The 18,055-nt window shown below is 39.0% G+C and overlaps 1 protein-coding gene across 1 annotated transcript in view; it reads right to left on the bottom strand.

The window, feature by feature from the left end:
* LOC115101963 (potassium voltage-gated channel subfamily D member 1) overlaps positions 1-18,055 on the bottom strand; it is a 78,399-nt gene continuing 60,344 nt past the window's right edge. The window contains exons 2-6 of the mRNA XM_065005248.1: positions 12,387-12,549; positions 12,021-12,104; positions 2,935-3,030; positions 2,480-2,727; positions 1-1,814 (exon numbers count right to left, since the gene is read on the bottom strand). Of these exons, the coding sequence (XP_064861320.1) occupies positions 1,613-1,814; positions 2,480-2,727; positions 2,935-3,030; positions 12,021-12,104; positions 12,387-12,549 (793 nt within the window). The 3' untranslated portion in view covers positions 1-1,612. The remainder of the gene's footprint in view (positions 1,815-2,479; positions 2,728-2,934; positions 3,031-12,020; positions 12,105-12,386; positions 12,550-18,055) is intronic.

The following is an 18,055-nucleotide window of genomic DNA, read 5'->3' as shown; positions in this document are numbered from 1 at the left end:
CCCACTTTGCATTCTGGCGAGGAACATGCCTGAATGTTTTTTTATTTTGTTCATTTTTTTTAACCTAATGTACACTTTTGGTGCAGACATCATTATTACGTTACAATGTTGTTGTCAGGGAAAAATAAATCAAACAAACTGTTCTGAGAGAAAGAAAATAAGATACCATGCAAAACGCCAGATGAGCTAGTCGTATCTGACACCACTAATATCAGTAGCTTCTCTTCTCCACCGTCTACTGAACAGGACTAATATCAGTAGCTTCTCTTCTCCACCGTCTACTGAACAGGACTAATATCAGTAGCTTCTCTTCTCCACCGTCTACTGAACAGGACTAATATCAGTAGCTTCTCTTCTCCACCGTCTACTGAACAGGACTAATATCAGTAGCTTCTCTTCTCCACCGTCTACTGAACAGGACTAATATCAGTAGCTTCTCTTCTCCACCGTCTACTGAACAGGACTAATATCAGTAGCTTCTCTTCTCCACAGTCTACTGAACAGGACTAATATCAGTAGCTTCTCTTCTCCACCGTCTACTGAACAGGACTAATATCAGTAGCTTCTCTTCTCCACCGTCTACTGAACAGGACTAATATCAGTAGCTTCTCTTCTCCACCGTCTACTGAACAGGACTAATATCAGTAGCTTCTCTTCTCCACCGTCTACTGAACAGGACTAATATCAGTAGCTTCTCTTCTCCACAGTCTACTGAACAGGACTAATATCAGTAGCTTCTCTTCTCCACCGTCTACTGAACAGGACTAATATCAGTAGCTTCTCTTCTCCACCGTCTACTGAACAGGACTAATATCAGTAGCTTCTCTTCTCCACCGTCTACTGAACAGGACTAATATCAGTAGCTTCTCTTCTCCACCGTCTACTGAACAGGAACATGCACTGCTGTATTAAGCTCGTCATTACACTGACAAGTTTGAAGATGCATGTGATTTAGAGACGTATGATACAAAATATGTTACATATGTAGTACCATCTAACGATCACTCCTTTTACTTTCAAATTCATTTGTGTAAAGATATCTATTGCAGAATACGGTATTCATATTTCTATCTGTAAAGATGTATTTAAATATCAATATAATTGTGCAATTATTCATAATCTTTATAATCTCTCCCTGCAATTTCTTTACACACATTATGTATATTAGTTTTTCCTGCTTGTTCTAACGTTGCATATCTTTAAAAAGTTAAAGGCTTTCGATGCCACGGTGGGTATATATTATCGTTGAAAAGCACTCTTAGTAACCACACCATCCATCTGTGTCCCTTCTCTGAGTCCAAGAGGCATTGTCACCTGTTCCTGGTCAGCTCAGATTGTGTCTGTGGTACCCCCCCACCACCCGTATCTCCCTGGGCCAAAAGGTCAACCTCACAGTAACTGTTCCAGCACATCAAATGGATAGTTACAATTAATTGACTTTATTTTTCTCACACTGCCCCTACCTTGACTATTCAGTAGACATTACGTTGGTATCGGAGTGAAGCATTTGCAAAGAGTGTGGATGTTATCATCCTTCTTCCCCATGTTCTTCTCTGACAGACCCCATTCCTGTTGTTTTGTGCAATGGGTCAAGCTCCTGTGCTTCAGAGGGTTATAAAGAGGAGATCTTGACAGTTTCCTGGGTGTTATAGATACTGGAGCGAGAGTTACGTAGGATGCCAGGGATGGCGGGTGAGTTAGGTAGGCTCTCATCAGGACTGTTGGCTGGGGGAGTGGGGATACTGATGATGGCTGCTGTGTAGTCAGTACAGTTCAGCTTCAGGTCTCCAGTTCTGGCGTTTAGACTGGAGCGACTGCTCACACACACACACACACACACACACACACACACACACACACACACACACACACACACACACACACACACACACACACACACACACACACACACACACACACACACACACACACCGAAATAAAGTTAGACAATGCACGTATCTGTCACCATTACCCCAAAATAGTCAAATGTGTTTATGTTGAGAGGACTTGTATGTGTCATTGTAAGTAGATCAGTGTATTCAAGACAAGTTGTTTGTTCTTCCACTGTCTGTATAGTGATACATCCATCATAGCAACTATGTATAAAAATGCAAGCCCTCAATAAAACAAACAAACTCACCATTATCAACTGTTTCCCTTAAAAATAAACAATGTCACGCTACAGTGACAAATTAAATACATTTTCCCATTGTTTTCAACTACATTTCTCATTAAACCCAATGGAGGTTGTTTTGACAAAACATCGACAGCATCAACATAGTTAGAGCCAGCAGAGTTTGAACAACTTAGAAACTCTTCGAACTCAGCTTGTAATTCAAGATCAGCAGAATGTTCTTCTTAATGAATAGGCCAGAGCTAAATGTAGTAAAACATCAACAGCCTCTACAGGTGATTGAGTGGTGAGGCAAAGGAGGAGTGGGCTCCTTGGATCAGGTGGACCGTGTGTGCTGTACAGTACCTCTGTGGGTACTGAGTACCAACAGGTGTCTTGGTGACGTGCAGCGTGTCCAGCTCCTGCACACTGCCCCGGCTGACAGATACGGTGGAGTTGGCAAGGCGAATGGCCCTCCTCTTGGCCCGCCGGGAGCAGCAGGTGGTGGTGGCCCCCTGCTGGCTGGACAAGGAAGTGCTGCGGCTGGTGCGGAAGCCCATTGAGTCCATCATACACACCTCGCTGTAGGTGACTTCATCGGTGAACTCGTGATTCTGTCAACACATAAAATAAAGAAAGACGTCGATCCTGGCCTCTGAACGGCCATCTTTAAACTAGCTGCAGGTGGCTGTATACTATATGATAACTTCTCATAACTGCTGAAAGTGTGAAACAGTGCCGAGTATATATACAGTACATCAAAATGAGCAATAAACGTATCAGACAATATTATCTATGAGATTTTAAAAAGCAGCACTCACGGTGGTTTTCTCCAAGCACTGCAATAGATGATGATGTTGATGCTCGAAGGCGGACCTGTTCTTCACACAAAAAGCTGTGCTGTCACTATCGCCACCCTGAGGGACACAGCAAGACAGCAACTCACTTAGCCCAACATAGCCACACATGAAAAGACTTTATCAGTGTAACACGATCACATCAATGGTAGTTAGTAGTTGGCAACGTATTGCTGTGGTAAGCAAACTTCAGATTATAAACACAAGTGGGAGGTGATTTTGTCCAACAAACATTGTAGAATGAGTTATTCTTTAGGCAATAATACAGTATATTGATGAGTAGAGCATATACTGATGAGTAGACATTATACTGAAAAGTAGACATTATACTGATGAGTAGGCAGTATACTGATGAGTAGACATTATACTGAAGAGTGGACATTATACTGAAGAGTAGGCATTATACTGAAGAGTAGACAGTATACTGATGAGTAGGCAATACACTGATGAGTAGACAGTATACTGAAGAGTAGACAGTATACTGATGAGTAGGCAGTATACTGATGAGTAGACAATATACTGATGAGTAGAGCATATACTGATGAGTAGAGCATATACTGATGAGTAGGCAGTATACTGAAGAGTAGACATTATACTGAAGAGTAGACAGTATACTGATGAGTAGGCAGTATACTGATGAGTAGACATTATACTGAAGAGTAGGCATTATACTGATGAGTAGGCAGTATACTGAAGAGTAGGCAGTATACTGATGAGTAGGCAGTATACTGAAGAGTAGGCAGTATACTGATTAGTTGATAGTATACTGATGAGTAGGCAGTATACTGAAGAGTAGACAGTATACTGATGAGTAGGCATTATACTGATGAGTAGGCAATATACTGATGAGTAGAGCATATACTGATGAGTAGGCAGTATACTGATGAGTAGGCATTATACTGATGAGTAGACAGTATACTGATGGGTAGAGCATATACTGATGAGTAGGCAGTATACTGAAGAGTAGACAGTATACTGATGAGTAGAGCATATACTGATGAGTAGGCAGTATACTGAAGAGTAGACAGTATACTGATGAGTAGACAATATACTGATGAGTAGAGCATATACTGATGAGTAGGCAGTATACTGAAGAGTAGACATTATACTGATGAGTAGACATTATACTGAAGAGTAGACAGTATACTGATGAGTAGGCAGTATACTGATGAGTAGACATTATACTGAAGAGTAGGCATTATACTGATGAGTAGGCAGTATACTGATGAGTTGACAGTATACTGATGAGTTGTCACGCCTTGGTCTTAGTATTTTGTGTTTTCTTTCTTTATTTGGTCAGGCCAGGGTGTGACATGGGTTTATTTTGTGGTGTGTTTTTGTATTGGGGTTTTAGTAGGTATTGGGATTGTGGCTGAGTAGGGTTGTCTAGGAAAGTCTATGGTTGCCTTGAGGCGGTTCTTAATCAGAGGCAGGTGATTATCGTTGTCTCTGATTGGGAACCATATTTAGGCAGCCATATTCTTTGAGTGTTTCGTGGGTGATTGTTCCTGTCTCAGTGTGTTTGTAATTCACCAGATAGGCTGTATAGGTTTTCACGTTCCGTTTCTTGTTTTTGTATTTATCGTGTCTATTCTTTTATTAAACTTGTATCGAACTAACCACGCTGCATTTTGGTCCGACTCTCCTTCGACGGAAGAAAGCCGTTACATGAGTAGGCAGTATACTGAAGAGTAGACAGTATACTGATGAGTAGGCATTATACTGATGAGTAGGCATTATACTGATGAGTAGGCATTATACTGATGAGTAGGCAGTATACTGATGAGTTGACAGTATACTGAAGAGTAGATGCTAGGTAAGCAACCTCTCCCTCAACGTCAGCAAAACAAAATAGCTGATTGTGGACTTCAAGAAGAACCACCCTGGGCACGCCCCCATCCTCATCAACGGAGCCGCCGTGGAGACGAGAGGTCGACCGATTATGATTTTTGAACATCGATACCGATTATTGGAGGACCAAAAAGCCGATACCGATTAATCGTCCGATTTGTCATTTAAAATGTTTTGTAATAATGACAATTACAACAATACTGAATGAACACTTATTTTAACTTAATATAATACATCAATAAATTCAATTTAGCCTCAAATAAATAATGAAACATGGTCAATTTGGTTTAAATAATGCAAAAACAAAGTGTTGGAGTGTAACGGTTGTCTTGGGTGGAAGAAGGAGAGGACCAAAGCGCAGCGTGGTTAGTGTTCATCTTTTTAATAAACAACTGAACACTTCAAAAATACAAAACAACAAAGTAATAACCGAAACAGTTCTATCTGGTGCAGACACACAAAGACTGAAAATAACCACCCACAGGCTACCTAAATATGGTTCTCAATCAGGGACAACGATTGACAGCTGCCTCTGATTGAGAACCATATCAGGCCAAACACAGAAATAGAAAATCATAGAAAAACTAACATAGACAACCCACCCAACTCACGCCCTGACCATACTAAAACAAAGACAAAACAAAGGAACTAAGGTCAGAATGTGACATGGAGAAGAAAGTAAAAGTGCAATATATGCTATGTAAGAAAGCTAACGTTGAAGTTCCTTGCTCAGAACATGAGAACATATGAAAGCTGGTGGTTCCTTTTAACATGAGTCTTCAATATTCCCAGGTAAGAAGTTTTAGGTTGTAGTTATTATTGGAATTACGGGACTATTTCCCTCCATACCATTTGTATTTCATTAACCTTTGACTATTGGATGTTCTTATAGGCACTTTAGTATTGCCAGTGTGACAGTATAGCTTCCGCCCCTCTCCTCGCTCCTCCCTGGGCTCGAACCAGCAACACAACGACAACAGCCACCCTCAAAGCAGCGTTACCCATGCAGAGGGGAACAACTACTAGAAGGCTCAGAAACGCTATTAGCACGCTAACTAGCCAGCCATTTCACTTCGGTTACACCAGCCTAATCTCGGGAGTTGATAGGCTTGAAGTCATAATCAGCGCAATGCTTGACGCACAACGAAGAGCTGCTGGCAAAACGCATGAAAGTGCTGTTTGAATGAATGTTTACGAGCCTGCTTCTGCCTACCACCGCTCAGTCAGATACTTAGATAATTGTATGCTTGTATGCTCAGTCAGATTATATGCAACGCAGGACACGCTAGATAATATCTAGTAATATCATCAACCATGTGTAGTTAACTAGTGATTATGATTGATTGGTTTTTATAAGATAAGTTTAATGCTAGCTAGCAACTTACCTTGGCTTACTGCATTCGCGTAACAGTCTCCTTTGTGGAGTGCAACGAGAGAGGGGCAGGTCGTTATTGCATTGGACTAGTTACCTTTAAGATTAGATCCCCCGAGCTGACAAGGTGAAAATCTGTCGTTCTGCCGTCATTGAAAATAAGAATGTGTTCTTAATTGACTTACCTAGTTAAATAAAAAAAAATACAGATTTCCGATTGTTATGAAAACTTGAAATCGGCCCTAATTAATCAGTCAAAAAAGTCAAGTCCCTCGTAAAGTCCCACATCTTCAAGGAGCTGAAATGGTCAAACAACATGGACACCGTAGTGAAGAAGGCACGACAGCAACTCTTCAACCTCGAGAGGCTGAAGAAATTTGGCCTGTCCCCGAGAGCCCTCACAGTGTTCTACAGGATCGTCATCGAGAGCATTCTGTCAGGCTGCATCACAGCCTGGTACAGCAACTCCACCACCGCTGACCACAAGGTACTACAGAGGGTTGTACACTCAGTCGAACGCACCACTGGCTGCACACTGCCTGTCGTCCACGACAACTACAACACCAGGTGTCACAGGAAGGCAAAGAAGATCATCAGGGGACCCAGCCTGTTCTCCCCGCTTTCACGGGCTGTTCTCCCCCAAAACATACATTTATCCACTGGTCCCTGCACACCCTCACCCCTCAATGAACAGTTATACTTGTCAGTCACTGGTCACAATCTTTGTTTACACACTTCGCCACTTTTAACTGCAGCAACTGTATAGAATTTTGAACTAATTGTAAATATATATATGTAGACAAGACAAGGTTCTGTCTACATTCTATTATTTTACTTGGTATTATTACTAGTATTATTACTATTATTAGTACTATTATCAGTACTTTTATTACCAGTAGTATTACTAGTATTATTGCTATTACCATTATTACTAGTGTTATTACTATTACTCGTAGTATTATTAATACTGTTATTACTAGTATCATTATTAGCATTATTACCAGTGCCATTACTATTATTGGTACTAGCATTATTACCATTACTATTATTACTGGTATTATTACTATTACTATTATTACTAGTGTCATTATTGGTGTGATTACTAGTATTATTACTAGTATCATTACTCATATTAGTACTTTTATTATTACTTTGGTTATCATCATTACTATTATGATTATTAGTACTATTATTATTACTTTTAGTATTACTATGATTACTGGTATTATCACTATTATCGGTACTATTAGTATTACTATTTTGACTAATATTAGTACTATTATTATTGCTGTTTTTATTACAGTCACTATTATTACTAGTATTATTACTATTATTATTACTATTATTATTATTGTTACTATTATTACTAGTATTATTACTGTTATTATTACTATTATTAGTACTATTATTATTGCTGTTACTATTATTACTAGTATTATTACTAATAGTCTTACTGTTATTACTATTGTTAGTACTATCATTATTACTATTATTATTGCTGGCATTAGTATTATTACTATTGCTACTTGTGTTATCACTAGTATTATTACAAGTGTTATTACTAGTGTTAGTACTATTATTATTGCCTGTGTTAGTACTATTATTATTACTTGTATTATTACTAGATTTATTACTATTATTACTGTTATTACTTGTATTATTACTATTATTGTGTGTATTATTAATTGTATTATTACCATAATCATTACTATTATTACTATTATTACTGCAATTACTTGTATTATTACCGTTATTACTACTATCACTTGTATTATTACTAGTATTATTACTATTTTTTACTATTATTACTTGTATTATTACCATTATTATTACTATCATTACTTGTATTGTTACTAGTATTATTACTGGTGTTATTACCAGTGTTATTACTAGTGTTAGTACTATTATTATTACTTGTATTATTATTTGCATTATTCCTATTATTCCTATTATTACTGGTGTTATTACTAGTAGTATTACTGGCGTTATTACTAGTATTATTACTTGTATTATTATGAGCATTATTGCTATTATTACTACTATTACTTGTATTATTGCTGGCATTATTACTATTATTATTGCCTGTATTAGTACTATTATGGGTATTATTACTATTATTACTGATATTATTACTATCCTTATTACTATTGTTAGTACTTACATTATTATTATTACTATTATTAAGTATATTATTACTATTATTAGTACTTACATTATTATTATTACGTATATTACGTATATTATTACTAGCAGTATTACAATTATTAGTACTTGTATTAGTATTATTACTTGTGTTATTTCTAGCATTATTACTATTATTATTGCCTGTATTAGTACTATTATTAGCACTAGTATTGGTAGTATCACTATTATTACTTGTATTATTACCGGCATTATTGCTATTATTAGTACTGTTACTATTATTACTTGTATTAGTACTAGCATTATTACTATTATTAGTACTGTTACTATTATTACTTGTATTATTACTAGTATTATTACTGTTGTTATTTCCTGTATTAGTACTATTATGAGTACTATTATGAGTACTAGTATTAGTACTATTATTACTTGTATTATTACTGGTATTATTACTATTGTTTCACTCACTTATCTTTGACCTGCATTGATGGAGCTTGGAGCTTAAGAATGTCATTTTACCCTTCAATTACTGTACATCTGTGACTAATAAACTCTGATTTGATTTGAACACAGAACCCCAGAGGACCAGTGCCACCTCAGATGCTTCCTAAAAATCTAGCTAAGATTTCCAGGTCAAGGTGGTTAATCACCATCATAACTGTTATAGACAGTGAACAGCCTGTCGAAATCCTTACCATACAGATGATCTACTCTGTTAGACTGAGAGATATGAGTGTGCCAGGCTGGGAGGGATGGAGCAGGGAAACAGCTCTGTTAGTCACAAAGCCAGTCTGGAGACCTGCTGGAATCACTACAGACATGTCCGATAACATCGTCCCACGAACTGATATAGAGACTATACTGCAGCCAAAACCAAGAAAAGACTTGGGAGAGAAAACAACCCTTCTAGGTTTATAAATAACTCTGCAGTCCTGTAAGTAATGGGTTTATAGATCCCTGATCTCACTCTGGGATTGGAAATATTGGATTATACTGACTTCAACTGCTGAGAAGAAACAGAATAAAGACTACTCAGGACTCAACCTGGTACATTAGTAAAGATGGGAATTCAATCTCTCTCTGTCTCTGCCTCCTCCTCCTCCTCGATCACATCCAGTCCTTAAATCAGCATAATGCCTTCTCATATTCTTCTGTCCTCCACTGGTGTGAAGAGAGATTAGGATACTGAAATATGTCTGCCAGGAAGATGGAACACTTCTTCACCTCCTTCCCCTGGCTACGGCTATTAAGGAAAGTTACAGGAGATATTTACAGTTGAATTGTTTTCAATCATATTTGGCATCATAGAGTGTACGTTCTTAGGAAAAAAAGGGTTCTTCGTTTATCCCCATAGGAGAACCCTTTTTGGTTTCAGGTAGTCAAACCCTTTTGGTGGTGAGGCAGGTAATACATTTTAGTGATGAATATTTTAGTGGTGAAAGGTTTCCATGTATATGGATATGGCTCCCGAGTGGCGCAGCGGTCTAAGGCACTGCATCTCAGTGAAAGAGGTGTCACTACAGACAAACCTGGTTTGAATCCAGGCTGTATCACAACCGGCTGTGATTGGGAGTCCCATAGGGCGGCGCACAATTGGCCCAGTGTCGTCCGGGTTCGGCCGGTGTAGGCCGTCATTGTAAATAAGAATTTGTTCTTACCGGACTTGCCAAGTTAAATAAAGGTAAATATAACACTTAGAACCTCGTATTTGTGAAAGGGTTCCACTTGGAACCAAAACAAGAGTAATTTCAGAGGTTTCTCAAATAAGGACAATGGAAGAATACTTCATGGTTCTAGGTAGCACCTTATGTTCTAAGAATGGATTCACAGATACTAAATAGACTAGTCTGCCATGCACACAGTACTGTATGTCGGTAGGTACAGCTGCAGGCCGACAGTAAACCTTCAGCCTTTTCTTTTTTTCCAAAGCTTTACCCACAGGCCTCTTACGGTAGAATGCAGATTTTCTTTAAAATCAAAAAAACACAAATAATACAACTAAGGATTACCAACCGCCGTCGGCATAGCAACCCCATGAACTGCAATGGTTACGTGGGGTAAAATCTCTGTGAGGAGGGGTCATCCTGGAGGGGTTATGTGTTATGTGCAATGATAACATTAGAATAGTTACCCAATGCCTATATTCCATATAGGTAATTTCAAAAGAGGATATGGCCAATATACTATATGATGTGATGTTATACTATATGATGTGATTTTATACTATATGATGTGATTTTACACTATATGACATGATTTTATACTATATGATGTGATTTTATACTATATGACATGATTTTATACTATATGACATGATTTTATACTATATGATGTGATTTTATACTATATGATGTGATTTTATACTATATGATGTGATTTTACACTATATGACAAGATTTTTCCTCAGGAGGGCAATAACTAGGGAAATCCAAGTGATAACAAGCTAAATACTGTATGTTAAAATGTTTCATTTAGGTGAGGTTCTGGGTATTGGTAATACAAATGAGGTGAAAACAGCTAGGAGTGGAGGGTGACTCGTGAGAGCAGTGAATTGCAACTCATCCTCTACATTTACATTTACATTTAAGTCATTTAGCAGACGCTCTTATCCAGAGCGACTTACTCTAGTAACTCTCTTTATCTGTTCTGGTCCCCTGCTGCTAACATCATTATCTCTGTGTGTCCATAACCCACCTGTCCACAACATCTGCTTTCTGTCCTCTGACTCGATGACCTCACAATAGGATTCCACATCACACACACCTCTCAAGAATGCCTCATATAGGCAGGGACCTTATGTCATTGGTTAACACAGTGTCAATGAGACTTTGTCTCATTCTGGGGGGGGTAGCAAGTGACCCTTCGTAATTGCAGGACTGCCTCCGGTGGATAGATTTAATCAAGGGGAAGTTTGGGATGAAATATTAATGACTGTCAATGTGACATTTGGTTATTTTAAACACCTTTGAAACTGAAGATGACTGATCCCCACAATGTGCTTTATTCATCCGTTTTGTGTTGTTGTCAGCGACATGACATTCTTATGCAGATTTAGTGGAACTGCAGCAGAACGTGCTGGTGTGGTGAAGGTGTTCCAGAATGGAGAGAGAGCGTTAGAGATAGAAATAGAGAGAGAGAAAGCGAGACAGAGAGAACAGTAATCTGTCTAATTCTGAAGTAAATACAGTCATTACTGGCCAAGAACAAGCTCCAATAAATGACAAGCTCCAGTTAGTTACAAGCTCCAATTAGTTACAAGCTCCAGTTAGTTACAAGCTCCAATTAGTTACAAGCTAAAGTCAGTTACAATCTACAGTTAGTTACAAGCTACAGTTAGTTACAAGCTACAGTTAGTTACAAGCTACAGTAAATGATACCATGGCAACAAAACTGTCTCCTGAACAGAAAAAGCTTCAGATTAAAAGGTTTAGTGTTATTTTGTTTCATCACAAGGCTGAACAAGTGCTTGATCTTATCAGTCCGTCCCAGCACTTTGGAGCCTCTGCTAAAAGCATTAATGTAGGTATATGTAACCTTTTACTATGCACTCTTCCCTACTGTGTTGAACACACTTTAGATTAAATACTGTATTCTGTACATTTGAAATCCAAACGTGAACACGTGAAACAACCTTGATTGTCTGTATATGACCATAAGGTAACATTTGTTCATGTGAATTCCTCACCTGCAATCCCCCATCCTCTTTGTGCTGCAAGAATGCATTGGTGGCCCCTTTTTTGGCCATTCGAATCCTTGCCTGACGCACTTTCTGGAGAATGGAAAAGAATTGGACAGAAATGGCTGTGTCAGCACTTGTTCCACATACAACCCAGTGGGCAATGTCTGGGGAATAAAAACAAAAGTCCCATTTCACAAGACAGTGTGTTTCCTCGTAGCTTTACAATAGGCTTTTTGCCTGACAAACGCACCTTGTTATTTGAAGGCAGATTGCTCCGACTTATTTATCACACATATATCGCGCCATACAGCAAAAGAACAACAATGTGACACACACATGATAAGAATGACATCATGCCTCTCTCTCATTTACCTGCTGTGCCCTCATCTTATCTGCCCTTTGGTTCTGGTGGTAGATCCTTGCGAAGTTGGAGACTATGACAGGCACAGGTAGAGCAATCACCAGCACGCCACTGAGGGAGCAAATGGAGCCAAATATCTTGCCCGCTATGGAGTCTGGAACCATGTCTCCATATCTGCAAACAGGAACAACAAGCCAGTGGGGGGGTTAATGTGAGGAACGCTCCTCTCACGGGGACTCGTACGACGGAACAGCTGTATCTCAACATCACACTATAGACAGACAGAAAGAGGTACAAACTAACGGCTGTGAGTGTAAGCATGTCAATCGTCCTGCCTTGAATTTCAAACAGTTTACTTTAGAATTGCTCTAACAAAAATATTTAAGAAATAAATGTGGCAGAAATGCAGCACTCTACCACCAGTGAGAAAACATATTCAAATGAGAAACTCATAGGGTGAGAAGAGAATGAAATCAACCGAAGCATGCTCTTACTACAGTATGTGTAGTGAGACGTCAATACTGTATGTCCATTGTGGCAAGTCTCACTGTGCATGTATGAACATGTTATTTATAGTACATTACTTGTCCAAATACAGAAACGTATCTTTGTAATTGAACAGCTCATTAAAGGAAGGCTGATTAGGGAGTGTACGTTGTTTATGATAAGGGTTACCTGTAGAAAATCACACCTCTCTGAAATGAGAATGGATGGAAACTTGGTCCTGTAAGCATTACAATGCATTCATTTTGCACAGGACTGCGGTCCAGAAGGTTGTGGACCACAGTACACAAAAGTAGGGATGGAAATATATTTTTTATAATAAAAATAATTGCATGAATCTATCATTGTATTTGCAGGTCTGAGTTTTTTTTTTTTTGCCTTTTATACAACTTTCATGCAATTCGATGTCATTTCACATGACTAGAAACATTAGCAGAATACCACACAAATTACCAAAAATTCAAGCTAAGAATGGACAGAGAGAGAGGCCGATGCGTTCATCTTATCATATTCCTCCAATGCCAAGTAAGCATGTCTTGTTTGCAATGAAACTGTCCCTGTGTGCAAATAATTAAATCTGAGATGTCATTATGCATGGTATTTTAAAACGTTTTTTTTATTTTATTTAACCAGGCAAGTTGATTAAGAACAAATTCTAATTTTACAATGACGACCTACCAGGGAACAGTGGGTCAACTGACTTGTTCGGGGGCAGAACGACAGACTTGTAACCTTTCAGCTCGGGGATTCAATCCAGCAATCTTTCGGTTACTGGCCCAACAATCTAACCACTAGGCTACCTGCTCTGTCTGTGGTAGACAGAGTAGGCCTAATGACGCAGAAAAATGTAGGCTTTCACTGCTGGCTACTCTTCTTCTGTGGTTTAACCCAACGAGAGAAGGTCACAAGTGTTTCCCTAAAAGCTGTATTTGTTTAAACATCTATTTTTACAGAAAGTTAATAGCTCAATCAATTGATAGCGACAGAATTAGATTACTTTCCAAGAAAAGTACATTTTTGTCTCCTCGGCTATAAAAGGTTGTAGCTCAGCCAATGAACGTCATAGAAACGTAACAAAGGTTGTAGCTCAGCCAATGAACGTCATAGAAACGTAACAAAGGTTGTAGCTCAGCCAATGAACGTCATAGAAACGTAACAAAGGTTGTAGCTCAGCCAATGAACGTCATAGAAACGTAACAAAGGTTGTAGCTCAGCCAATGAACGTCATAGAAACGTAACAAAGGTTGTAGCTCAGCCAATGAACGTCATAGAAACGTAACAAAGGTTGTAGCTCAGCCAATGAACGTCATAGAAACGTAACAAAGGTTGTAGCTCAGCCAATGAACGTCATAGAAACGTAACAAAGGTTGTAGCTCAGCCAATGAACGTCATAGAAACGTAACAAAGGTTGTAGCTCAGCCAATGAACGTCATAGAAACGTAACAAAGGTATGCCCATATGTATTTGGTCACCTCTTTCCTGTTTATTTTACAGCTTGTTTCTAGCATAAAGCATCACGGACCAAATCGCTGTTATCGATCAAGTTATATAATTGGATCTGTTTAATTTCAGCACCACGATGTAATTTTCTCAAATCTGTCTTACTGTGAGGTCAATAACTCTGATAAATACATCATGGGAAAGAAACATATTGTTTTTATACAAATATACATATATTATAGTAGTAGCAAGCTATCAAAGTTGACCTCCGGTCCTCCTTCTCATCTTTACACACTCCCTCTCAAACTGAACAGAACATAGGCTAGTCTTAACACACGATATAGAACTTTTTGGACTAATGTCTATTTTTTTAGTAAGAAGCCTTTGACTCTACTCCTGAACTGCCACTATAGGCCTACATAGCACAGCCATTGGTTAGGTAGCACAAAAAAAAAGTTTTGATCAGGAAGAGCAGAGCGGGGCACAGGGTTAGAATATCTGCACTCTAAAAATTAGAGGTTCAACCAGGGTTCTTCTAAGATCCTCAATGTTCTTTGAAGAACCTTGGGGTAATTGATTATGAAAATTGCCCCCAAAAGGTTCTTCCAAGAACCCCATAGGAGGTGGGGTTCATTGAGGAATCTCCTTAGTTGGTGGGGCTTCTTGCAGGAACCTAACTGCCCAACTGAAACATTTGGAATTGAAAGAACAGCAGGCACTTAACTGAAAAATGTAAAGATCTCAATTTAAGGTTTGTCCCTAGTATGATCTTGTTTTCTGATGATATCTTTACATATTTGCTCAAAGCTTTCTAAAACAGAAAATGGACACAATTCAATGGATATCAATCAACAAAGAGGTACAAATATGTAGGCGAAAGAATATGTTGAAGGCTAGCTGTAATGGGTGCAGATGACTGAACTGCTCACTTTTGTGTCTGTAGGTATACAAGGAGGCATAAAAAGGTATGTCAACTGGCAATGTTACGCAGATCACATGAACCATCCTCCTCCCTTACCTCTTCAATGAAAATCCAACAGGCCTTTACACTTTGGACAAGGTATGTCCATAATACCATCTTTTTTTATTCATATTTACCACAAAAACCAAGGTATGAATATTGTTGAGTGCATGTTTTTTTGATCAACTGTATAATTCAACATTTTTGGATTCACAGACTTCACCCTCCCTACACCTGTTCCAAACCTGTTGGATCACCATGCACTGTAAAATCATTCTGGCTGTGGATACGGAGAACATCAACACATTAACATCAACAGGCCAGAGGATAAACCCATTGGACTTGGGGCTCTACTGGGAGTTTACCTCATATTGGGATTTTTTTATATGCTTTGCCACTAAAATCATAATAAACACTGAGAACTAAAATGTTGTGTTATTGTTTTTATTGTTATGCATGTTATTATTAGTAATAATAGGGGACGGGGGGTAGTTAAAACATTTACCCCAAAAAGTTATTCAAAAGGTTATTTGAGGATAAATTAAAAGGGGTTCTTTGTAGGTGTTCCCCCACAGGTTTAATTTGAACAACCCCTAAAGGATACTCCAGGAACCTTTTCTTTTTAGAGCGCATTGCAGTGTGTAATGCAGCTTAGTTTTATTTACACCATCCCAGCAGCTTCTCCGAGCATGCGCTTCATATAGCCTAGCCTACAGCCTATAGGCTACGGATCATTTTATAGAGACCACACTAAATAGCATATAGGCTGTGGATCATTTGATAGAGACCACACTAAATAGCCTATAGGCTACGGATCATTTTATAGAGACCACACTAAATAGCCTATAGGCTACGGATCATTTGATAGATACCACACTAAATAACCTATAGGCTACGGATCATTTGATAGATACCACACTAAATAGCATATAGGCTGTGGATCATTTGATAGAGACCACACTAAATAGCATATAGGCTATGGATCATTTGATAGATACCACACTAAATAGCCTATAGGCTACGGATCATTTGATAGAGACCACACTAAATAGCATATAGGCTACGGATCATTTTATAGAGACCACACTAAATAGCATATAGGCTATGGATCATGTGATAGAGACCACACTAAATAGCCTATAGGCTGTGGATCATTTGATAGAGACCACACTAAATAGCCTATAAGCTATGGATCATTTGATAGAGACCACACTAAATAGCCTATAGGCTATGGATCATTTGATAGAGACCACACTAAATAGCCTATAGGCTAATACTAAACCCTCCCCTTGACTGAAATGGAAAATTCATGACCCTCCCCCATTTTCCTCCAGGTAACCATTCTGTACATTTCCATCCATCCCTTATCATGACTGAAAATGATCACGCCAGAGCAGCTAAGAAAAACATTTCTGTCTCTCTCCTCCACTCTCACTGAACACACGCACACTTTTTCCCACTTCCTCTTAGCACATGCTATCAGGCACACAAGTTGCTGGTGGTTGCCTCATAAAGTACACCATCTGATCTCTGATTGGCATAGTTTGTTCCATTGATCACTGGTGCTGAGTTGAGCGACTGTTGAAAATAAATAAAAGTGGAGGGGTGTCAGAAGCCTGTCAGGTGTGTAGGATGCATACGACCATAAAAGGTCAAAAATAAAAATATATAGGAACACTGCCCCACAAACATATTTGAATTACTGCTGAAATTTTAAACTACTGATGGACTCCTCAAGGCATACAGCCTTAGAAAAAAAGATGCTATCTAGAACTTAAAATGGTTCTTCGGCTGTCCCCGTAGGATAACCCTATTAAGGAACCGTTTTGGTTCCAGGTCCCACCCTTTTGGTTCCAGGTAGAACTATTTTGGGTTCCATGTAGAATCCTTTCCAAAAAGGGTTCTCCTATGGGGACAGCCGAAGAACCCTTTTGGAACCCTTTTTCTACAGTTGAAATCAGTGCTGGATAACTGCAGGGGGAAACAGAGTGCTAAGAAAGAATACTCTACAAGTGCTGAGAAAGATTATTATTCTTTTTTTATTTATTTTTTATTTTATCCCCTTTTTCTTCCCAATTTCGTGGTATCCAATTGTTAGTAGTTACTATCTTGTCTCATCACTACAACTCCCGTACGGGCTCGGGAGAGACGAAGGTCGAAAGCCATGCGTCATCCGAAACACAACCCAAACCAAGCTGCACTGCTTCTTTAACACAGCGCGCATCCAACCAGGAAGCCAGCCGCACCAATGACGGAAACACTGTGCACCTGGTGACCTGGTTAGCGTGCACTGCACCTGGCCCGCCACAGGAGTCGCAGGTGCGCGACGAGACAAGGATATCCCTACCGGCCAAACCCTCCCCAACCCGGACGACGCTAGGCCAATTGTGCGTCACCCCACAGACCACCCGGTCGCGGCCGGCTGCGACAGAGCCAGAGAAAGATTACTCTACAATTGATAGGAAAGCTAATTGAGTTACTTGGGACTGGGGACATTTGTAAACCAATCAAGACCTTTAGATTGGCACCGTTTGAAGCCTTTTTTTTGTGCATACTGTAGTTATTGCAACACACCATAATCATGCTTAGGAGCTTCAGCCATTTACAACCATCTGAGTAGTTGTAATAGCACTGTAAAGGTAGAGCTTCAGCCATTTACAACCATCTCAGTAGTTGTAATAGCACTGTAAAGGTAGAGCTTCAGCCATTTACAACCATCTCAGTAGTTGTAATAGCACTGTAAAGGTAGAGCTTCAGCCATTTACAACCATCTCA

This window comes from Oncorhynchus nerka, linkage group LG20, assembly GCF_034236695.1.
Source record: "Oncorhynchus nerka isolate Pitt River linkage group LG20, Oner_Uvic_2.0, whole genome shotgun sequence".
Classification (NCBI taxonomy): domain Eukaryota; kingdom Metazoa; phylum Chordata; class Actinopteri; order Salmoniformes; family Salmonidae; genus Oncorhynchus; species Oncorhynchus nerka.
This window is presented reverse-complemented; position numbering and strand designations above follow the sequence as displayed.